This window comes from Malania oleifera, chromosome 8 (genome assembly GCF_029873635.1).
Source record: "Malania oleifera isolate guangnan ecotype guangnan chromosome 8, ASM2987363v1, whole genome shotgun sequence".
Classification (NCBI taxonomy): Eukaryota; Viridiplantae; Streptophyta; class Magnoliopsida; order Santalales; family Ximeniaceae; genus Malania; species Malania oleifera.
The window spans coordinates 93,464,435-93,489,321 of NC_080424.1; the positions used below are offsets into that span (position 1 = coordinate 93,464,435).

At 37.7% G+C, this 24,887-nt stretch overlaps 1 protein-coding gene across 1 annotated transcript; it reads right to left on the minus strand.

Moving 5' to 3' along the window:
* Positions 1–1,506: 1,506 nt before the first annotated feature.
* Positions 1,507–16,490, minus strand: LOC131161576 (uncharacterized). The gene is made up of 7 exons (XM_058117417.1): positions 15,516–16,490; positions 13,260–13,523; positions 11,771–12,287; positions 11,446–11,645; positions 11,259–11,371; positions 1,908–2,048; positions 1,507–1,768 (listed from the first exon to the last, which is right to left on the minus strand). Exons 1-7 carry the CDS (start codon positions 16,197–16,199, stop codon positions 1,687–1,689), a joined length of 2,001 nt encoding a protein of 666 aa, XP_057973400.1. The 5' UTR covers positions 16,200–16,490; the 3' UTR covers positions 1,507–1,686.
* Between the last annotated feature and the right edge of the window lie 8,397 nt (positions 16,491–24,887).

Genomic DNA, 24,887 nt, shown 5'->3' on the forward strand with positions numbered 1-24,887 from the left:
AATTATGTCATAACTCATATATCCTCACTGAATTAATTTGACATTTAAGAATGGAAAGTTAATCTAAAAATTTTTAACAAAAAACAAATCAAAATTTAAAAAATTTTAAATAAAATTTGCTTTCATGGATTTATTTTGTTATTTTTATTTTTACTCCATGTTTTTTTTTAAGTTTCAAACATTTTTAAGTGACTCCTTAATTTGGCGGCTGACAACAAATAATAAAATAGATGGGAAAGCTTATGTGGTGAAACACATAGTAGAAGTTATAGACAATGAGAAGAACTCAGTAACATGGAAAGTGATAGAGGGAGAATTGCTAGAGGACTACAAGAGCTTCAAGCTCATTGTTCAAGCTACCCCAAAGGGTGAGACTACGTTGGTGAAATGGACCCTCGAATTTGAGAAGCTAAAGGAACATGACCCTCAGCCCAAAAAAGAGTTAGACTTCTTGATTCATGTCACAAAAGATATTGAAGACCGCCTTGTTAAGGCTTAAGATATATTTATATATATATATATATATATATAAAAGAGTTAGACTTCTTGATTCATGTCACAAAAGATATTGAAGACCGCCTTGTTAAGGCTTAAGATATATTTATATATATATATATATATATATATATATATTATTAAGTATTGTTTCATAATTCTAAGTTTTGCATGTATAATAAAGTAGTGTTTGGGATGTTGATTTTAAATTTGAAATTTGTATCAATCCAAATTAAGGATTTGAAATTCGTTCCAAAATTCTATGTAAGGGTTTGGGAAGGTTTCTTGTATTAATTTGCTCCTTTATATGGTATCCGTCCATCAATAATTATCATGTATTTTGCTGGTAATATGAGCGTGGGTTGGCTGCAGTTTGTATTTGGTGAAGTGAGGTAATTATTAATAGCTATTAAATGTGGGCTAACCTGCTGGGTGGATGGGAAGACGACTCTTTCAATAGAGATTTATGATGTTGTATGTCTAATATTGTTTCCTAGTGCAATTTCCTCCATTCCATTTATTTATTTACTGTGTAGCAAAGCTTAATTGAGCAAAGGCTGGCATATCTCAAGGGTTGTGTTCCTGTAGATGGAAAAAAATCAGACTTTGAATCCTCATAATTTTTTTGTTCGTGTTATATTTGAGAAAGAAAAACTATTATTATTATTATTATTATTATTATTATTATTATTATTATTATTATTAATGTGTTTGGGAGAATATAATTTTAAAATTTGAATCTATATTTGTGTGATTATATAAAATTATTTTAATTTTTTTAAAATTTACATAAATTTAAATCTAAGTCCAAAATCAATTCTTTCAAAGATTATCTTTAAAAAATATCTATCTCAAACATCTAAATGGAAGATAAATGGATGCAAAGACTTAGTAAGGATGGAGATAGGCCTAAAAGTAGAATAGAGGAAACAACTCATACATACTTATCGGTTGCTTTGCGTAAACGGAGATAACCATGATAAACGAACCTACTAGTATCAAAAATGAAAGTTTTCTTCTAGAATTCTAACAAATGTGTATTATGCATTACTATTTTCGTAGTAACTTATATTCTTTATTAATGTACACATTTTTCAAGTGCCCTAGATGTTGATTGCAAAACAAGCAATATATGTAAACTATTACCGTAAATAAATATGTCTCTTTAATATCTAATCAAGATTACATTAGTTAGCTTGTACATCCACTCTTCGCGTATTTATTGATCTGACTAATGTCAAGGATCTTATCCATTCCACTTGCCATGAGAAATCTAAGAAAATGTGAACAACATATAAAAATTATGTTAATCATTTAAAGAGAAATATATATATAGCCATTTCATGGAACAATTAAAAAAAATTGCATGTTCAAACTCATATTTATCTCAATATGAGGCATAAGTAACTTACTTGTCCCTAAGAACTCTTGTTATCAATTGACAACCTCCAAGCACTGACGACTGCATATTTACAGCAATATTAGGCATATGAATACTCTGTCGTAGATGAACCCATCCATGTTGTCCATGTTCTTTATCTGACACTTTAACCCTGAATTTGCAATAGTTATGCTAAGTTCATTTTGGTTCATAGAATGATTATTCATAAAAATAAGATGGAATAAGACAAGTCATGAAAATGCAGTAGAATATTGGAATATAATAGTTTTTTAAAAAAAAAACCTAATTTGCTAGCTTTCCTAAGATTATATCTAAATAATATCTCAGAAAGACACTAAGTGGAGCTCATTTATAGGGTTCACACAGTTGTGGGATTCACCCTTACTATATATTTTGTATTTAGAAATGAAATGAAATCGGGGGGAAATCTTATCACTCGTTTTCATTATCCTTTTTTTTTTTTTTTTTCAAAATCTTATTCTCTTTCTTTCTTACCCCATATAAGTTTACAAGCCAAATATATTATTAATGTCTTCCCATGATATTGTAGGGATCTAATCCCCAAGAAAATCATTTTTATTTGAAAAAATAAAATTTGTAGTTTTTGAGACAGGTAATATAATTTAAAAAGTAGAGAATTCAAGTAAGATGTTTGCATTATTTAAACAAGACAACAGATGAAGATGAGGTTAGAATCACCCTCCTAAATCAATGAAAATACAAGAGAACTCTTTCCAATTTAATGATGAAAGAATTGTATTGGAACTAAACCAATGAAACAAATTTGATAAACAATGGTGAAATACAATTGTGAGTGTAGAGTAATTCTCCCTGAAGATTCTCCCATTTCTCTCTTTCCAGATTTCCCAACATATAACTGCCAGAACTGCTGCCTTCAATCTTCTAAGATACATCCTTTAAGCTTTGAAATGTTTTAAGCTAAAAACATTGTTGTCAAGGAATTTGGTGTGACTATGTGATTAAGCATCCTCTGACCATAGCCCAAATGTGCTTGTTGAAATGACAATGTAGAAAGGGATGATCGACCCCTTCATATTCATTTTTTGCATAAGACACACATAGATGCTAACATCTAGCCTCTTCTTTGAAAATTAATTATTAGTAGTGAGAATCCTGTTATCAGTAGTGAGAATCATGTTATTAGTTGCAAACCAACAAAATATACTCACTTTTGAGGGGATGATTGAGTTCCAAAACTGATTATGGGGAAGAATTAGATTAATCTAAGCATCCTTATGAGCAAGATATGCGATACCCCATGGATGAAAGACTTAAAAAATTAGGTGTTACTACTCATATCAATAAGGTGCACCTTTCTTTTCGGGAGCCTTCCCATAAGAACTTCATAGTTAAGTGTGCTTGGCTTGGAGAAATCTTAGGATGGGTGACCACCTGAGAAGTTTTCTCAGGAAGTGTGTGAGTGAGGACAAAACACACTGAAAATGACACGTGTTAGTTTGTGGGGCCAATCATTAGTCTGATAAAGCCCGCCCCCTTGTTGTCTAGGCCATATGGAGGAGGAGAGACGCAGTGCTCCCTGTCAGACCTAGGTTGGGGCGTTACAAATGGTATCAGAGCCAACACCCAGCCGAAAGTGTGATGAGATTCACATCGCCTGGGTTTGAAAATGTGGGTTCACAACGAGGACGTTGCGTTCTATAAGTGGGGGAGAATGTGATACCCCATGAATGAAAGACTTAAAAAGTTAGATGTTATTACTCGTATCAACAAGGTGCACCATTCTTTTCGGGAGCCTTCCCATAAGAACTTCATAGTTAAGCGTGCTTGGTTTGGAGCAATCTTGGGATGGTGACCACCTGAGAAGTTTTCTCAGGAAGTGTGTAAGTGAGGACAAAACACACTGAAAAGGACACGTGTTGGTTTATGAGGTCAGTCATTAGTCTGATAAGGCCCGCCCCCCTGTTGTCTGGTCCAGGTGGAGGAGGAGAGACGCAGTGCTCTCTGACAGACTCAGGTTGGGGCGTTACAAGATAATTGTAAAGACTTTTTACCGTGAAAGTCTGAGTTGTCCCACAAGCATGAATCAATTTTTTCCCTATTGATCACAACATTGTAAACTAGATTGAACAACTCGATCGAGAACTTTGTTGCCCTCCTTACCTCTAACATATATGTTAAATGAGATATCCTTGAAAGGCCTGTTGTTGTGGAAGCTAAGCAAGTCATCCATTGTAGCATTCTTTTTTCTTGCCACCATGAAGAGATTTGGGTATAGCTCTTGATGGGTGGATTTTGCTGCCCATTTGTCCAGCCAAAATTTTGTTTTCTTTCCATCCCCTACTTTGATTCTCAAATTATCCCAAAAAGATGGCATGAGATTGATTATACTTTTCCATGGGCTTCACCTAGCTCCTCCCGAACTTAATGGCGGGTACCAGTTAGACACATTGTACTTGTACTTAATACAAATTACCGATTTCCAAAAACCCTTATCTTTCTTGCCGAAACGCCATATTCATTTCCCCAAAAGTGCTTTGTTCATCGTATCTAGGTGTTTAATACCCAATCCGCCACAGGATTTGGAGCGGGTGACGGAATTCCATTTTGCCAATGGATATTTAAATTTTAATTTCCTCTGTTCCTCTCCAAAGAAAATTTCTTTGCAACCTCCTTAAAACTTGTGCTACCTTCTTGGGTATAGAAAACATTGACATGAAATAAATGTGTTGATTAGAAAGAACCGCATTTTTTTCCACCACCAAGTCCCAAATGTGTTGAGAGTTTGATTTAACTCCCAAAGAAAGACCCAGATATGTTGTAGGGAAGGAATCCGGGTTGCAATTAAGAATTTCTGTCTTCTGCTCTACACTTGCAAAGGCTCTCATCGGGAAGAAACTACTCTTGGAAAAATTGATATTGAGACCCGCTACTACCTCACAGCAAAGGAGGATGACCTACAAATTCCTAAATTCTAATAAAGAGTTGCTACAAAATATCAATGTATCATCTGCAAATAAGAGGTGACATAAAGTGGTGAAGTGAGACAAGTTATGAATATTAACTCCTTTCAATAATTTCTTGTCCAAACCTCTGTTAATCATTTGCGAGTGAGCTTCCATTACAATAACAAAGAGGAAGGGAGAGAGAGGGTCTCCTTTTCCAAGGCCCCTGGAGCTATTAAAGAATCTGGTAGCCTCTCCATTAGACAAAACTGAGAAGGAGGCCATTGAGGTGCACCATTTCATCCAATTCCTCCATTTCACTACAAATCCCATAATTCTCAAGATTATTGAGGCAATTCTAGTCAACGTGATGAAAAGTCTTTTCTAGATCAAGTTTGCACTGCACAAAGCTTTTTACCTTGTTTCTCCTCAGAAAATCTACACCTTCATTAGCAATCAGAGCTGCATCTAAGATCTGTCTTCCCGAAACAAAAGTCATCTGCTGGTTTGATACAATAAAGGGGATAACTTCTTTAAGCCTGTTAGACAAAACTTTTTCTAGAATCTTATAGAAGATTCTGACTAAGCTGATTGGTTTGAAGTCTCATGTTTCTGTTCCCGCCCTTCTTTGGGATTGTAACAATGAAAGTTGCGCTAAGACTTTTCTCAAATCTTTCTTCCAAGTGAAAATCATATAACGATGAGAGATAAAGTCATCCTTCATCCCCAACATTTCTGAATAAAATAGATGGTAAACCCATCTGGCCAAGTAATTTGTCCCCATTCAAAGAATGTATAGCTCCCCATATTTCATCCACTGAGAAGAGTCTTTCAAGATCTTACAAACTGTTGTTCGACAAGGAATTAAATCCTTCTTCCTTCAGTCTGGCCGGGTCCCCACTATAAGGGCTCTCGAAGTAGGTCCTTAAAAAAAATTTTGATCTCAGAATTTATCTCTTCTTTTTCTATGCACGTCTTGTTCCCAATGACCAACCAACCATGGGACTACTTTAACGTGGAATAGTAAGAATCTTGCAAAGCCATGACCTTTTGCAAGAATGCTGAGAAGCGGTGGCCGTGGTAGCGGTGGTGGTGGTGTTGGTTCGTCATGCTAATTGGGTGAGGCGTTGATCAGAGAAATAGAGTTTAGTTTGCATGATGACAATTGATATATGTTTAACTTTATTACTCTTGGTATGTATTATCTCCAGAAGAAGAAGTACACGAAAATTAAAGAAGAAGAAGAAGAAGAAGAATCCTTCAGAGAGAGAGAGAGAGAGAGAGAGAGAGAGAGAGAGAGAGAGAGAGAGATTTACAGAATGATAAAGTTTGTATTACCCATTCAATATAAAATATATAGGATATGAATAGATATTTCCAGCTGTATATTATGAATTAAATAAAACTTTTATCATTTTCGTACAATGACAAAATATTTATTTGAGCTATCTGTTAAAATGTCAACCTAGAATATCTTTGTAAATAAAAAAAAAATTAGGAAAGTGAGTAATTAGTGAGTAATTATGGGGGATTTGATTTCATTTAATAGGAAATTATTTCCTTGATTAGAATAGGTTATTGTATTATATATTGGATTGTACGTAAGAACAAAATTATGAAAGAAATATTATTTCCAATCTTTTCTTCTTTCATGGTATCAGAGTTAGGGTTTCTTAAACCCAGCTAAAACAATGGCTGACAGCAGAGACTCTATCTCCTCTACAAACATCACCGATGATTCAGAGGTTACATCCGGTGGGAGTTCGAATGATAACACAGTTTTTCCATTTTCACTGGAAAAATTAAACGGAAAAAATTTTCGTGAATGGGCTCAATCCATTAAACTAGTAATTGAGGGAAAAGGAAAGCTTGGTTACCTTACCGGTGAGCGAAGGAAACCAGATCCATCCGATGCCGTCGCCTTGCAAAGATTGAGGTCCGAAAATTCCATGGTCACGGCTTGGCTCGTCAATTCAATGCAACCATCAATCGAAAAAATTTATTTGTTTTTGCCGACAGCAAAGGAGGTCTGGGAAGCCGTACGTGAGACGTACTCCGATGGTCAGAGTTACTCTCAAATCTTCGACATCAAGACCCAATTATGGCAGATGAGGCAAGGCGAGAGAGGGGTTTTCGAGTATTTCATGGAGATGAGTCATCTCTGGCAGGAGCTCGATTTGAGCATCGACGAAGAGTGGGAGTGCTCCGACGATAGCACGCGATACCGAAGGAGGCTCGAAAACGAGAGGGTCTTCGAGTTTCTTGCCGGCCTGAATCGAGAGCTCGACGACGTGAGGGGACGGATCCTTGGCCGGCGCCCTCTCCTTTCAACCTAAGAAGTTTTCACAGAGGTCAGGCGTGAGGAGAACAGGAGATGGGTAATGTTGCGAACCCAAAATGATTCCGCTGGGCTGGACCCAGCTGCGCGTGGATCTGCCCAAAAATTAGATGGGCCGCACACTGGGCTGGACGCTTCAGCCCTTACATTAAAAGGCCCAGGAGGACCTAGTCAACGGCCACAAAGAGGTAAAATGTGGTGTGAACATTGTCAAAAAACAGGTCATTCAAAAAATACCTGCTGGGAGATTCATGGAAAACCGGCAAACTGGAAACCGAGACAATACCACAAAAATCGTGGGTACCAGGCCAACACTGGCGGGTCAAATGAAAGATCACAAGGAGAGAACAATGATACCCCATCCGGCAGTGTATTCAGTCCTGAACAGTTTGATCAATTATATAAGATGTTTTCATTAATGCAAACATTGAGTCAGTCTTCCTCTGGTTCTCTGGCTCATCGAGGTAATCATCTAACAGCTTTAAAAACCACATCTTGTTACAAATGCCCTTGGATAATTGATTCGGGTGCGTCCGATCACATGACTAGGTCATATCAATATTTTTCATCCTACTCCCCATATGCCAGGAATTTGAAGGTAAAAATTGCAGATGGATCTCTCTCACCAGTTGCTGGAAAAGGAAGTATTCGCATATCTGATTCCTTAACTTTACAATCAGTATTACATGTCCCCAAGTTATCCTGCAATTTGTTATCTATCAGTCAGTTAACAAAAGACTCAAATTGTTCTGCTAAATTTGTTTCCTCCCATTGTGTTTTTCAGGACCTATCATCGGGGAAGATGATTGGCACTGCTAAAGCGTATGAGGGACTCTACTACTTTGAGGAGGCAAGTTTGAGTGAATTATGTAATACTACAATTTGTGATTCTGCATCTACTTCTAAAAATAATGAACTTTTGTTATGGCATTCACGGATGGGTCATCCCAATTTTCAATATTTAAAATGTTTGTTTCCTTCTCTTTGTTCAAATAAAATGGCTTCTGAGTTTTAATGTGAAGTATGTGAACTTGCTAAACATCGTCGTACTTTGTTTCCATCATCCATATACAAACCATCTCGCCCATTTGCTATGTTTCATAGTGATGTATGGGGTCCCTCACGTTCCCTAAATCGCACCAATACAAAATGGTTTGTGACCTTTATCGATGACCACACTCATTTTTGTTGGGTCTACTTACTGAAAGACAAAACTGAAGTTCGTTCCATTTTTATCAATTTTCATACCATGATTCATACACAGTTCTAGACTCATATTCAGATCCTGCGTACTGATAATGGTACGGAATATTTCAATACCATTCTGGGAACTTATCTTCAAGATCATGGGATTGTTCATCAAAGTTCTTGTGTGGATACCCCTCAACAAAATGGGGTTGCTGAACAAAAAAATAGACATATACTTGAAGTCACCCGGGCTTTAATGTTTACTACCCACATGAAACATTATTTTTGGGGCGATGCCATCTTAATAGCCACACATCTCATTAATCGAATGCCAAGTCGAGTACTCTCATTTGTCACTCCTTTACAGAAATTTCAGGAAAACTTTCCTAACTCTCGACTCCCTTCCAGTCTCCCACTGAAAATTTTTGGCTATACTACGTTTGTTCATGTCCATGCACACAACTGCAATAAATTGGATCCTCGTGCCATTAAATGTGTTTTCATTGGTTATTCACCTACCCAAAAAGTCTACAAATGCTATGACCCAGTCTCAAAAAGACTGTTCGTTAGTCTTGATGTCACTTTTTTTGAAACCACTCCTTATTTCTCAAAGCCCTCTCTTCAGGGGGAGAAATGGAGAAGTGAAGATCAGTTCTTTGATCCTTTTACTATTGAATCTGCGGTTACTCCAGTTACTTAATTCCCTAGCCCGTCTATTGAGTCTTCCATTACAGTACTTCCTTATCTGCCAAACACAACTGAACACTTACGCTCACGGGGAGATGCAGGAGAACAAAACAACGCAAACATACTGGTTTACTCAAGAAAGCCGAAAACAAAGGAGAAGGAGAACCTCATATCTGAAGCACCAATAGTGTTGGACCCGGTGATGGCTCCGAATAATCATGATCTGGTAATTGAGTCTTCTTCTGACAATTCTACACCTGATGATATCAATCTACCTATTGCAATCAGAAAACAAACCAAGTCATGTACTCAATATCGTTGGTCGAAATACATGTCTTATAAAAGCTTGTCTACAGAATATCGTGCATTTGTCTCTAATCTAGACAGGACGAAAGTACCAAAAAACATTCAGGAAGCTCTAGAAATACCAGAATGGAGAGAGGCAGTCTTGGAAGAAATGCGAGCCCTAGAAAAAAATGGAACTTGGAAGTCGACAGATCTACCGAAAGGGAAGAAGCCAGTAGGTTGTAAATGGGTTTTCACAGTGAAATGTAAATCTGATGGAACAGTTGAAAGATATAAATCCAGACTTGTTACAAAAGGCTTTACACAGACCTACGGCATTGACTATACTGAGACATTTGCACCAGTGACAAACTTAAATACAATTCGGGTTCTCTTGTCCCTGGCAGCCAATTTAGATTGGCCACTACAACAGCTTGATATCAAAAATGCTTTCTTAAATGGAGAATTAGAAGAGGAAGTTTACATGACTATACCACCAAGATTCAGTAGAACAGGTGAACAAGACAGAGTGTGTAAACTAAAGAAATCGTTATATGGCCTCAAACAATCTCCAAGAGCGTGGTTCGATAGATTCGCAAAGGTACTAAAGAATCGAGGGTATCGACAAGGGCAATTTGACCATACACTATTCTTCCAACAGTCTGAAGGAGGTAAGCAAACAATTCTAATAGTGTATGTTGATGATATAATTCTTACTGGTGATGATACTGTAGAAATGTAGAGATTGAAGAAGGTTCTAGCTACTGAATTTGAATTTAAAGACTTAGGACAGATGCGGTATTTCTTGGGCATGGAAGTGGCAAGAACAAAAAAGGGGATTAGTGTTTCTCAGCGAAAGTATGTTACTGACCTCCAAATTGAAATTGGCATGCTAGGCTGCAAACCTAGCGAAACCCCGATAGAAACAGTAAATAGGGTTGAAGATTGTGGAAAACCAGTAGAAAAGGAGAGGTATCAGAGATTGGTTGGCAAACTAATCTACCTATCACATACTAGACCAGATATTGCATTTGCAGTTAGTGTAGTAAGTCAACACATGCACTCACCAAAGGAAGTTCACTTCGATGCCGTATACAAGATCCTTAGATACCTCAAGGGATCCCTAAGAAGAGGACTCTTCTTCAAGAAATGTGAGAGCAAGGAAATAGAGATCTTTACAGATGTAGATTGGGCAGGATTAGTGGAAGATAGAAGGTCCACCACAAGATATTGTACATTCGTCTGGGGAAATCTCGTGACTTGGAGAAGCAAAAAACAAAATGTGGTGGCTCATAGTAGTGCTGAAGCTGAATTCAGGGCAATCGCTCAAGGGATTTGTGAAGGATTGTGGTTACGAAAACTATTGGAAGAATTACGGGTACCGGTAAACCTTCCTATCAAACTCTACAGTGACAATAAAGCAACTATTAGCATCTCTCTTAATCCAATCCAACATGACAGGACTAAACATGTGGAGGTAGATAGACACTTCATCAAAGAAAAAATTGAAAATGAATTATATGTATGACTTATGTACCAACCAAGGAAGAAACTGCAGATATTCTCACTAAAGGCTTGGGACGACAGAGTTTTGATGATCTTATTAACAAGTTGGAGATGAATAATATTTATGATCCAATTTGAGGGGGAGTGTTAAAATGTCAACCTAGAATATCTTTGTAAATAAAAAACAAATTAGGAAAGTGAGTAGTTAGTGAGTAATTATGGGGGATTTGATTTCATTTAATAGGAAATTATTTCCTTGATTAGAATAGGTTATTGTATTATATATTGGATTGTACGTAAGAATAAAATTATGAAAGAAATATTTTTTCCAATCTTTTCTTCTCTCACTATCAAATCTTAATATTATGATTATTCTACTATTAAACTCTAGATATTGATATAAGTTTTTTGCATTTGATTATGTATTATCTACCTGTACATATGAGCATCAACGGCTGCAGGATTGTCATTCAAGTCAACCAGGCAACCTTCACTAACCCAACAGTCACCACAAGAGTCTAGCTCCCACCCTTCAAGCCGTCCTTCCTACGAGAGATTAAGACATGTACAGTTGGCTGTACAACTCAAAATTTATTTTTGTGGGCAAAATTAGTATATACCTGAACGTAATCTTGGAATGTTTGAATTGCTTCGGTGCCTTTTGCCTTTACATGTCTAGGCTCAGATATGATGTTCATTCTTAGCTCCAAAGACTCTAATGGCTGTTCAAGATCTTTTATTAGACTACCAATGCCTTCATCTGATCCTCTCAACTTCATGCGAACCATTTCAATGATTATTTTTACCACCATGTAAGCCCCTATATACGATAAGATATATAAGTGATACTATTATTCACAAAATATGTGTTCGTTAAGCTGATAATGTGAGAGAGAGAGAATGGATATATAACTAACATGCAGAAAAGTAACGTTAATTGCTAACCATCATCGAGAAAATGATTCTCTTTGAGAGCGCCGTGCCCAGATGTTTCGATCATGAGATGCGTTTCGACGCCGTCTCTGTTAAGCTGAACTCCCTTGTCTATGACATTCCGGTAGCCAACTCGGTACAAGCAATGGTGGCCGCCTCTGTCGGTGATGAACCGAGTAAGCGCCAAGCTCGTGCGAGCGTCGGTCACCACGGTGGTTCCCGGATGCTCCCGCAAAACAATGGCGGCCATGAGCGCGATCAGCCTGTCCCCGTTGATGGGGTTGCCGGCGCTGTCCACCACGCCGCTGCGGTCGACGTCGGTGTCGAAGACAATTCCTAGATCGGCGGAGTTTTCAAGGACAGACGCTCTGGTGAGGGACATGGCGGTTTTGTCCTCAGGGTTGGGGATGTGGTTGGGGAACATTCCGTCTGGGTTTAGGTGAAGAGAGCCGAAGGTGTCTGCTCCCAGCTTGTCTAACACATCCCATGTGAAGAAGCCTCCTGATCCGTTCCCAGCGTTCACAATTATCTGTGTTTGATTGTTGATTGTTGATTGATCAGGCCAGTGCAATATATAGAAAAAACTATGGATCATGCATGTACATGTATGTATATATATCTAACTGCTCGTCAAATTGAGAACCGTTTTATTCACATAAATGCTGACAGAAGTTGTAAGTGTATCATACATGGTATTCCAATTTCATGTATATTTTCTTTTTTATTTGGGGAATGCAATGAAAATTTGAATGGTTAGTAAGATGGAATCATGTTATAAATTGATTAATTCATTCCCTTGATTATATTCCATTTTTAGGTATCAAATGTACAATTCGTAATTTAGGGCAACTAAGCATAAGAAAAAACATTTGTGAATGAAAAAAATAAAAATTTTCTAATCACATCATATTTTAAAGAAGTTGTTGTAATAAACTTTGACTTAAATAATATAAATAACTATAAATTTTGAATTTTTTTTCCTTTTGGAAAGAGCTGGAAGTCACCCACATAGCGGTCCCGTCCCAAGTTTATTAATAGCTCTCACTTATGCCGAAGGAATACGGTAGAAACAAAAAGACACTTGAGCTTACAAATAATCAATAAAACACACCATACATTGTGTTTCTAAAATATATGTGATGGGGTTAGACATGCATTAATATATTCCATTAATTCCTTAAGAAGGACGAGTATTTTTTTCCCATTTCGTTTCAGTGATTGATAATTAATCTCAATTAAAGTTGAGAAATAATTCAGGGAAGTACTAATCAGCTTTGGTGAGTGATATCTCAGATGCATTAATCAGCTTTGGTGGGTGATGTTTCGGGAGTCATCCTAACAAAACGCAATTAATCAATCAAATTGGATGCTGGGTCAACATTGAGTACGTGTGCACTGTGCAGTGCACGCATGACCTTTTGTCTTCACAACGGAGCTCCTCCCAAGAAGGCTATCATGCATTGCTGAACGGATGTAGATGGGAGAGAGGAAATTAAGAAACCTGAAATCCTTGGAGGGGAGTGTCGTAGTGGAGGGGGTGGTTAACTCGCGTCTTGATGATGTCCCTGAGGTACTGCGCGTAAGCGGCCATGAAATCAGCTCTGGCGGGAGGAGTGGGGAGGGTGATGGACACTTTGGCAAGCCTGTTGGCATACGTGCGGGCAGCTCTATCGCATATCTCCTCTACCTCTGGTGAGCTCAACCCCCCTTTCTTCGTAAAAAATTTCAGACCATTACGAGTGTAGGGCAAGTGAGAGGCTGTCATCTGCATTAATTAATTTACACCACCAAAAACAAACCAGCTGCTGAGAATTCAGTATATGGTGCTGCTCGTCTCCTCATCCTTCAGTTCACTAACTTATATATATATATATATATATATATATATATATATATAGATATGTATATATATATATATATATATGTATATATATATATGTATTCCCACTTCCCACACCACATGCATGTCCAAGGAAGAAGGAAAAACATACATGGTTGGATCTACGTGCTCATGCACCTGGTAATTATAAACTCTGGCTTCCCATTATTAAGATGTTGGTGTTGTGTTTGAAAATTTGATTTTCTATTTATGTTTGAATGAATTTATAAGAAATTTGAATACAATTATATACTATATTTTATTTAAATTTATATATATAATTAATCTAAATTTAAAATTCAAATTCCATACATTCTCGACTCCCAAACAAAACAAAAGAATTACTTAGAAGTAAATTTGTATCTTTCGAGGAGAAAATATTAGACATTTTAGGTTTATATATTAGATCTAATATGATTTCATCATATGTATGTACTTTTTATTTTTTAAAGAGAGCTGAAGAGAACTACATACTCCCAAGCAAAGGGCTTGAGGGATTCATTAGAACAAATGTATTATATATGTGTTTTAATTAAATTAGATAATTTTTTATACTTAATAAAATCACGTTAGTTCTGGTGTATATATTTTGATTAGCACTTTTGAGGCCAAATTTTATATTATATGTACTCGTTGCCATCTTATACCTCATATGTATTGCTAATATTATAATAAAATTTACGTTTACCATCCCTATTATTTGCTTATAATATAATAAATAGTAAAATTCAATTTCCTTCCACTACATTCTTTTAATAGTATACTTAATAAAATTGGAGGTATGCATAGTAGACTTTGAGTCTTTAGGTTCTATTGCAAAAGGTGAGAGAGATACAAAATGAGAATGGATTATATTTCAATGTATGAAATTAAGCCTCCATATACCCAAAAAAGTTGTAAAGAATAGGTGACATCTATATATATTAGTTTATCATAAAAATTTTATTAATTTTCATTAGTCTTCGCTAAGAAACCTTATATATATATATATATATATATATATATATATATATATATATATATAATTTTATTTTTTAAATATTTAATTTCAATTTTAAATTTTAATCTTTTGATTTTGATTTTGATTTTAAAATTTACTTAAAATTTTAATTCCAGCTTACCATTTTTTTTTTTTTTTTTTTGCATGAAATTTGTGGATTTTTAAAAACTTTTATATTTCAAATTCATTTGTAAAATTTTGAAAAAACTAAATTAGATAAAATTAATTTATATTTAATTTGTTGAATTTCAGCTCTCAAACTTATATTTGAATTTTGGATTTATTTAAAATTTCTAGATTTTTGTTAACTTTTGAATTTCACTTTTCAATTTTAAAATTTGAGAATATTAAAGTAATAAAAATAAAAAATAGATTTTTTAAAGAAAAAGAAAGAGGAAGAGATGGTGACTGATCATTTTTTCTTCTTGTAATTTTTTTTTTAATTTTATTTTAACTTAAACTAAAATAAAATAAAATAGATTAATTTCCAAAATATTATAAAACTCATACCTATCCTTTTAACATTCAATCTTATGTTGCACCCAAATAATATATAGTAAAAGGTAATAATTAGTCTAAACTAGTCAATTGCCATATTTATTAAATTATATATATTTCATTTTGGTCTATTTTTACAAACATTATGATGTGAAACTAATTAAAGTTTATTAAGTTAAATTGTCTAATCGTAATATATTTTAAGTAATTAATTATTTTCTCAAATTTAAGTAATTTTATGAAAATTTAACTCAAAACAATAATAATTAATTAATAATACTTAAAACATAAAACTTTAATTATTGTGCAAAAAAGATGATGTGATTAGATCATAATTTTCCAAACAAACACACCCTTAAAAAAGAAGAAAATGTGTCTACCATTATTGACGCTTCATAAGCAAATGGATGCAGCTGTGTGCTCATAAAACACGCCGGCGTCGTCGCCAGTCCCATATCAAACACCGAACAGCCGGCGCGAGCGAGGCCGGCGAACACTGCTACGCTCAGCGACGCCCCGGAGATTCGAGGATCCCGCCCCACCGACACCCTCACCTTTTCCACCCCTTCGCTCTCCGACCCGCTTTTCACCCACTCCCCGAAGCTCTCCGCAATGGCTTCCACGGCCGCTGGCGTTAGATCCACCGTCCGCCCCTTCTCGCCTTCCACCGCCACCCCGCGAACGTCCGACCCGTTTTGAAGCCTCCGGATTCTGTCAATTTCTTCGTCCACCACTGCTTCACTGTAGTACCTCGCGGTGCTCGAAGATTTTCCAGCTAGAGTTTTTCTTGTGGGCAATAAAAATGGAAAATTGAGATTCGTACTGTGGAGTTTTGCATCCGTTGATGGAAGGAAGCTTGTTCTGTGGACATTGTTTTGCAGGGAGAATGAGGGGGAGTTGGAAGTGGAGGCGGCCATGTTGAACTGGTTCGAGTTGGCGCCCAACAGATAGAGCTCTGTTTGCTCGAAAAGTTTTTGGAGTATGAGGATTGAAAGCTTTAATTTTGGACCAAGCAAGGAGACCAGGTGTTGGGGGAAGATAAGATTATTCCCCAAAAAAATCATAACCCTTCAATGTAACATATCTATCCGGAGTAGAAATATCTGTAAGCAAACTTCCAAATGCCTTTTGATTTTTCTGTTGTTTTTATGTAACAGGCTTGCCTCTATATCCTTTTCAGCCTTCCTGGTTTTGCTTGTGCGGATGATACTTCAAATAAAATATGAGCATCAATCTTAATGTGGAAGAGAACAGAGGGCATATGCTTTTTGAGGTTATTGTCTCGTCTTGCCTGGTTTAAGAGCGCGAGACTTGCATTAATGGTATTGCAAATTGGGCCTTGTTCGCAAACTCATATCATAGTGTCACGTGCTTTGAGGATTTGTAAGTTTGTATCCCCTTGACAAATTGAACAAAAACATGTATGGTCTATATATACATAGTCCTTATCTTGAATACTTAAGTAAAAGGAAGCTCAAAGTCTTGCCATGCACACAAGACATGCCTTAGTGTTATGTTTATTCGATTATGTTGAAGATTAAATTTGAACAGTGGGACGGTGATAACAAAATTTGACGGCAGCAGTTTCATCAATTGGTAGCCCACCTCTGTTGAAATTGGGCAAGATTCGGCCACCAACCTTACCAACCAGCCCACAATTTTTTATTTTAATCTTCACTTGTTCTGCTATAAATAGATATATGTGTGTGTATAATGTAATGTGTGGTGAAGTGAGGGTGAATAACCAGTGAATGAGTTGTTTTGAATTCTTCTGTATTTTTTTAGATTGAAATTAATTATTTTGCAATTGAGGGCAAATACTTACTGAATTTTCAATCATGCCTTAGTATTATGTTTATTCGATTATGTTGAAGATTAAACTTGAACAGTGGGACGGTAGCAACAAAAATTGACGGTAGCAGTTCTATCAACCGGAAGCCCACCTTTGTTGAAATTGGGCAAGATTCGACCACCAACCAGCCCACAATTTTTTATTTTAATCTTCACTTGTTCTGCTATAAATAGATGTGTGTGTGTGTGTAATATAATGTGTGGTGAAGTGAGGGTAAATAACCAGTGAGCGAGTTGTTTTGAATTCCTTTATATTTTTTTAGATTGAAATTAATTGTTTTACAATTGAGTGCAAATACTCACTGAGTTTTCAATCACAACCAGCGACTGAGTTTCCCCTCCACCCATCAGTGGTATTAGAGCGTCCAGGTTCGCTGCCAAACAGACGCAAACAGAGGGAAATTCAATTTTTTTCCCAGATTTGAAGTTGCTCAAAATCCAAAATTGAGCCTACGACTGTGAAATTCGTGTCGAGACAATTCCAACGGTAAAAACCGAGCTTCAAAACGGAGTCCGAGAGCTCCTGCACGCGATCCCATGCACTAATAGATAAAATAGCGTCTACCACACGCGCCGGCAAGAACGCTGATTGTAACGACCTGCTTAATAAACTGGTTTCTTTTTATATATATAAAATAACATTCTACATGCTCTGATACCATATTGGGATGAACCCAATCATCAACCCAAGCAGCAAGAAGCAGAAATCAAGTAAACATAACCATATGTACATATATATACAATACCATACAATACCAAAGTACTACCATGTTTCCCAAAATATACACATAAATCTGTTTCCCCAAAACACCCTCAACTATCATGGGATATACAAAAATCCTCCTCAATACTCACTTCACTGATAGGGCACTACTGAAGTCCCTCTATCTGCGAGTCTGGTCTGCTCGCCTACCTGAATCACCTGAAAAATGATTCAACACTAGGATGAGCCAACGCTCAGTAAGACGAAATATGATATTACTAATGTATGGCAAATGAGCTACAATACTATGAAAATTTATTTCATATAATCATGTATAACTGGATACGTAAATACAGTATAAGTAATAAAATCTACCACCCTTTTCATGTTGCTTAACGTAATAGTATTATAGGTTTCTATTCAAAATACTTCTATTATACATAAGTATGATCCCTGTTTTTGTAATATATACATACGTAATAGTAACTGAAAACTTTCCCTGTGGATAACTGTGTGTCATGATTTAACCCCTCATGACAGGGTTGTGCGGCTCGTAGGTGGGATCTACACTAGCTGGCCGACCAGGGTAAATCACTATACTTCATTGGTCTGATTTGCCCACCTCAACCCATATCTGATGGGGAGTCTATCCACGTCAAGGGCCTAGGTGATCGACCTACTACCACGTATTATCTAAATAGGTGGTTGCACTTATAACATAACATAATATCTGTAGCAACTGTATCGTGCTCTGTAACTGCATAGTCTAACAGGGTCTGATACTATATAATGTATTTCTATATACAACTATCTGATTTACCAAGATTCTAAAATAACTATAATAACCATGATGTTGCATAAACTGTAACTGTAATTCATACATCATAATACTGAGAATTGTATAATCATAATACTGAAATTCTTATAATCATGGTCCTGAGATTCGTATAATCATGGTACTGAAATTTATAAAATCATGATACTGAAATTCATAAAACATATCTCCGTACTATATTTATATTCTCAAGCCACACCATGCTTTAATACATAATATTCATAATTTAATAAACTGTATAATATTTTAAAATACCTAGCATAGCATATTTCCCTTACCTGATTACTAGAAAACCCCTATAGTATACTGGCCTAACACCCGCAGGGCCTCCTACACAACACCCTGAAAAAACTATTTGCCAGAACAGAATATCAGTATTTTTTTTTGCCTACATCATTTCCTATAACTGTCATAAGGCCAAAAATGGAATAAAAGGTCTTACCCTGAATTTGGGATGAAATCCAACTTTGTTTCCCCAACGATCTGCTCCAGCAAACTTGCAGAGAACTTCGCCAGGAGCATCGTGGTAGCCTCAAATCTTCGATCTGACGAGAAACAGGCCCGGAAACGAAGAGAGAAGTGAGAAAGAGAGACGTAGAGAAAGAGAGAGGAGAGAGAGAGGAGCGCTGGATTGTAATAAAAATCTAATTTTTCACTACTTATAGGGCCAGATTCGTCGACGAGACACATCACCTCGTTGACGAGTCCTTCATTAAATTCGTCAACAAAATTCAGAGCAGCCCAATACCTTCGCTCAGTATTTTCTCGTCGACCAAATGAGATCTCCTCGACGAGATCCTAAAGACATTCGTCGACGAATTCTTGTATTCGTCGATGAAGCCTGGTAGTTTCCTGAAATTATATTCTCCAAAATGCAATGTCGTCAAAGAATGTGGAGCGTTCGTCGACGGCCTCCTTCTATTTCTGTTTCCATTTCTCTCCCTCTTATTATTAAAATACCATTATTCTTCGAGTCACTACATTCTCCCTTCCTTATAAAATTTCGTCCTCGAAATTTACTATTTACATCTCTATCTATACTCTCCATCATCCAGTAAAAGAAAAGGGTCTACTTATTTTATTATCTGCCCTCACTCATGGTGGAGGAATACCGTGGTTACATGGGTAGTTTTGGGAGATTACAACTATAAAAGAAAATTTCTCCCAAAACAAAATACTATCTAACATATACTCTACATTACAATTATACTGGACTCAACAAAATAAAATTACCATCTAAGCATATATATCAATACTATAATTCATCAAATAAATGGGGATATTTCTATCTAATTTCATTTTCAAGCTCCTATGAGGCTTCTTCAATCGCGTGATTTCTCTATAAAACTTTCATTAGTGGTATCCTTTTGCTGCGTAATTCTTGTTCGTTTCTATCTAAAATATGTACTGGAGCTTCTTCATACGCTAAAGTCTCACTGACTTCCAATTCTGCATGGCTGATGATATGGGAAGGATCTAGGACGTATTTCCTTAACATAGAAATATAAAATACGACATGAACTCGAAATAGAGATGGTGGTAAAGCTAACCGATAGGCTACTGACTCAATCTTATCAAGTATCTCAAATGGGCCAATGAACCTAGGGCTTAACTTACCCTTCTTCCCAAATCTCAAGATCCCCTTCAGTGGAGTTATTCTCAGAAATACATGATCACCCACTTCAAATTCTAGTTCTCGGCGGCAAGTATCCGCGTAGCTTTTCTGCCGACTCTGTACTGCACTGATCCTATCACGAATAAGTCAGACTTTATCACATGCTTGCTGAATTATTTCTAGACCCAAAACTCGTCTTTCGCCTACTTCATCCCAGAAAAGAGGAGATCGACATCTCCTACCATATAATGTCTCGTAAGGTGTCATGTCGATGCTAGTCTGATAACTGTTATTATAAGCAATTTCAACTAGCGGCAAAAACTGAATCCAGCTACCTCCAAAGTCTAGCACACAAGTACGAAGCATATCTTCTAATACTTGGATTGTTCTCTCAGTCTGACCATCGATCTAAGGGTGAAAAGTTGTGCTAAATGCTAGCTGAGTCCCCAATGCCTCCTGTAAGTTCCTCCAGAACCGTGATGTAAAACGTGGATCATGGTCCAATGCAATGGATACCGACACTCCATGGGATCGAACAATCTCCTATATATATATATCTCTACTAACCGATTCATAGGGTAGCTGACCTTAATAGGCAGAAAATGCACTGTCTTTGTCAACCTATCAACTATTACCCAGATGGCATTCTGACCATGCAACGATGGCGGCAGTCTAGTAACAAAATCCATGGATACGTGGTCCCACTTCCACTCGAGAATGAAAAGTGGCTGCAACTGACCAGCCGGCCTCTGGTACTCAGCTTTAACCTACTGGCACGTCAAACACTGCCGTACAAATTCTGCTATCTCTCTCTTCATGCCACTCCACCAGAAATAATCTCGTAGATTCCTATACATTTTTGTACTGTCAGGATGAACAGTGTATAGAGATCTGTGTGCCTCCTCTAAAATCGTCCTCCTAATACTGTCATCTGCAGGCACACACATTTTGGTGCGAAATCTCAAAACCCCATCCTCTGAAATACTGAACTCTTCCCCTTGACCATCCTATACTCTAGCAAACACCTCCACTAACTCTGGATCATCTCTCTAAGCAACTTTAATCTTTTCATATAATGTGGGTTGTACAACCAAACTGGCAATAAGCGCCTGAGGATCATCCTCCACTAATTCCACACCGAGTCTTTCTAAGTCCATCTAAATCAGATGCTGAATTACCGCTACTAGTTGTGTTGTGTCTCCTGATTTACGGCTCAAAGCATCAGCCACAACATTTGCTTTACCTAGGTGGTAACTGATGGTATAGTCGTAATCTTTAATGAGTTCCAACCACCTCCTTTGCAGCATATTCAACTCTTTCTGTGTAAATAAATACTTGAGGCTCTTATGATAAAAAAATATCTTACACCTCTCACCATAAAGGTAATGCCTCCATATCTTCAGCGCATGTACAACCGAAGCCAATTCTAGATCGTGAGTAGGGTAGTTCTTTTCATATTCTTTCAACTATCTGGACGCATATGCTATCACCCTACCATGCTGCATCAGCACACAGCCAAGCTGTTTCAAAGATGCGTCACTGTAAATAATATAACCATCACCTCCCAATCGAATCGTCAGAACTGGTGCAGTGATGAGCTGCTGCTTTAATTCTTAGAAGCTCTGTTCACATTCTTCATCCCACACAAATCTGGCATTTTTCCTAGTCAACCATGTGAGACGACCTGACAAAGCTGAAAAACCCTCAACAAAATGACGATAGTAACCTTCCAGTCCTAAGAAACTCCTGACTTCCTACACATTTCTCGGCCTAGACCAATTTACCACCGCATCAATCTTACTGGGATTCACTGAAATACCGTCCCCTGAGATCACATGGCCTAAAAATGCCACCTTCTCAAGCCAGAACTCACACTTGCTAAACTTAGCATATAACTTCTCCTCCCTGAGAGTCTGCAACACCTACCTCAAATGCACCTCGTGCTCCTCAAAACTCATCGAGTACACCAATATATCATCAATGAAAACTACTACAAATTGATCTAGATACTGGTGAAAAAATCTATTCATCAAGTGCATGAATATAGTCGGGGCATTCGTCAAACCAAACGGCATAACGAGAAATTCATAGTACTCGTACCTGGTCCTGAAGGCTGTCTTCGCGATGTCCTCCACTTTTACTCTCACTTGATGATACCCGGATCTGAGGTCAATCTTGGAATATACCCGTGTACCCTGGAGCTTATCAAAAAAATCGTCTATACAAGGTAGAGGATATCTATTCTTAATAGTAACCTTGTTGATTTCTCTGTAATCAATGCACATCCTCATGGACCCGTCTTTTTTCTTTAGAAACAACACTAGAGTTCCCTATGGCGATACACTAGGTCGTATAAACCCCTTATTCAACAAATCCTGCAACTGATTTTTCAATTCTCCCAACTCGGTTGGAGCCATACGATACGGGATCTTAGAGATCGGCGCAGTCCCTGGAGGTAAATCTATAGGAAAATCCACCTCGTGCACAGAAGGCAACCCTGGTAGCTCCTCTAGAAAGACATCTAGAAATTCTCGTACTACTGGGGTACTGTCAATCTTCAATTCATTTTCAGATACTTCTTTCACAAATGCTATAAACCCCTAACCTCCACCCAAGAGTAATCTGCTCGTCTGTACGGCTGTCACCAGCTTATGTTGGAGCACGTACCTCTGAACCAAAGAATCAGAATTCCTGCTCTCCAGGAGGTCTGAAAATTACTTCTTTCTAAAAACAATCAATGCTGACATGATTGACAGCCAACCATTCCATACCCAGTATTATATCGAACCCACACATATCAAACACAATAAGATCTTCTGGTAATACTTTTCCTTAAATTTCTATCGGATAGCCTCTAAATATCCTCTGACATCTGATCACTGATCCTGATGGTGTAGCTACCGACGGTGCTATATCTAATGACTAAGTCTCACTCTCAGATAATTTAACATAAGATACAGAAATAAAAGAATGAGTAGCACCCGAGTCAAAGAGAACAATAACTGGATATGATGAAACAGTAAATGTACCTGACACCACATCCGTAGCAGCCTCTGCATCACCCGACGTCAAAGCATATACTTGCGCTGGGGTCACATTCCTCTGTTGGCCACCACAAGGTGCCTGGCATCCTCCCCGAGCTACTTGATGCCCTCCTTGATAAGGCTTGGGTGCTGGAACCTGGTCCTGCTGACTTGGGCACTCACGCATCACGTGACTGGATCTCCCACAATGATAACATACACCTCTGCCTACCCGGCACTCCCCCAAATGATGTCTCCCGCATGTCTGACACACCGGGTAGGTCGGTGCACCCTGGTTCCCATGAGGTCCAGCCATCTACCTCTGATCTCCCCTCTCACGGCCTCCTCTCCATGGGCCCCTACTAGAAGCAGCCTAAAAACCCTGAGGCACAGGCCTCTTCCTCTGACTCTAAGCTGCTACACCCCTTTGAATGTCACTCTTAATAATCGCAGCTTTGTCTACAACCTCTGTGAATGTCTGAGCCCTAAAACCAATCACCTGCTCAAATAAGTTCTACCTTAATCCCTCTTCAAACTTCCTTACCTTTTTCTCTTCATCAGGTGCTAGATGTGGAGCAAAACACGACAACTCGACAAATTGAGCCGCGTACTGGGATATAGTCATCTGCCCCTATACCAAATGCAGAAACTTTGCTGCCTTCGCACTCCGAACGATAACAGGGAAATATCACTCAAAGAACAGATCCTTGAATCGGTCCCACGTCACTAGAACTAGAACCGGCCTCTGCTCATCTATTAGGAGCGTTGCTCTCCACCAACGCTTTGCCTCCCCTGTCAACTTAAATGTTGCAAATGCTACTTTCTGTTCATCTATACATGGAAGCACCGCCAATGTCTCTTCAATGTCCTGGACCCAATTCTCAGCCACAATCGGGTCATCTCCTCCAACAAAGGATGGGAGTTTCATACATATAAACTGCTCAATCGAACAGCCACACTCCCTAGAACTCCTAGTCATCTCATCCATCACCTGCTGAGTGACACTACGCAGTACAACATCTGTATCTCCTCCACCTATGCTGGAAGGTCCTGGCCTATCCTCCCCAGCATTCGTGCCACTACTTCTTGGGTCCATCTTGAAAACATGAAACACACTTAAGCACTTTATCTCCTATACGAACCTATCCTATACCAACTCAAAATTAATTACCTTCCCTAAACTTAATTCAATATCCAGTTCGATCACCTAGACACACGACTCGACAATAGTTTACTATGGTTTTCCTGAAATCGTCACCCTAAGAAAAGCACAGAAACCACTGTGAAAATCCTGTACCCAGACACAGAACAAACCCCAAATCATTTTTCTATACTCTAGTATTGCTTCTACTGCACTCTAAAGTTTACAGAAACCAGCAACCTAGGCTCTGATACCAAACTGTAACAACCTGCTTAATAAACTGGGGTTTTTGTTTTTAATTTTATATACAATAACATTCTACATGCTTTGATACCATACTGGGGTAAACCAATCATCAACCTAAGCAGCAAGAAGCAGAAATCAAGTAAACATAACCATATGTACATATATATACAATACCATACAATACCAGAGTACTACCATGTTTTCCAAAATATACACATAAATCTGTTTCCCCAAAATACCTTCAACTATCCTGGGATATACAAAAATCCTCCTCAATACTCACTTCACTGACAGGGCACTACTGAAGTCCCTCTATTGCGAGCCTGGTCTGCTCGCCT

Bases quoted from the DNA above. Each gene is read 5' to 3' on its own strand.
- LOC131161576 (XM_058117417.1), bottom strand. From the start codon at position 16,199: ATGATTTTTTTGGGGAATAATCTTATCTTCCCCCAACACCTGGTCTCC. The intron at 12,288-13,259 runs GTTTCTTAATTT...AATCAAACACAG, and splicing joins CTCCCCTCCAAGGATTTCAG to ATAATTGTGAACGCTGGGAA. The intron at 1,769-1,907 runs GTAAGTTACTTA...ACATTTTCTTAG, and splicing joins ACAAGAGTTCTTAGGGACAA to ATTTCTCATGGCAAGTGGAA.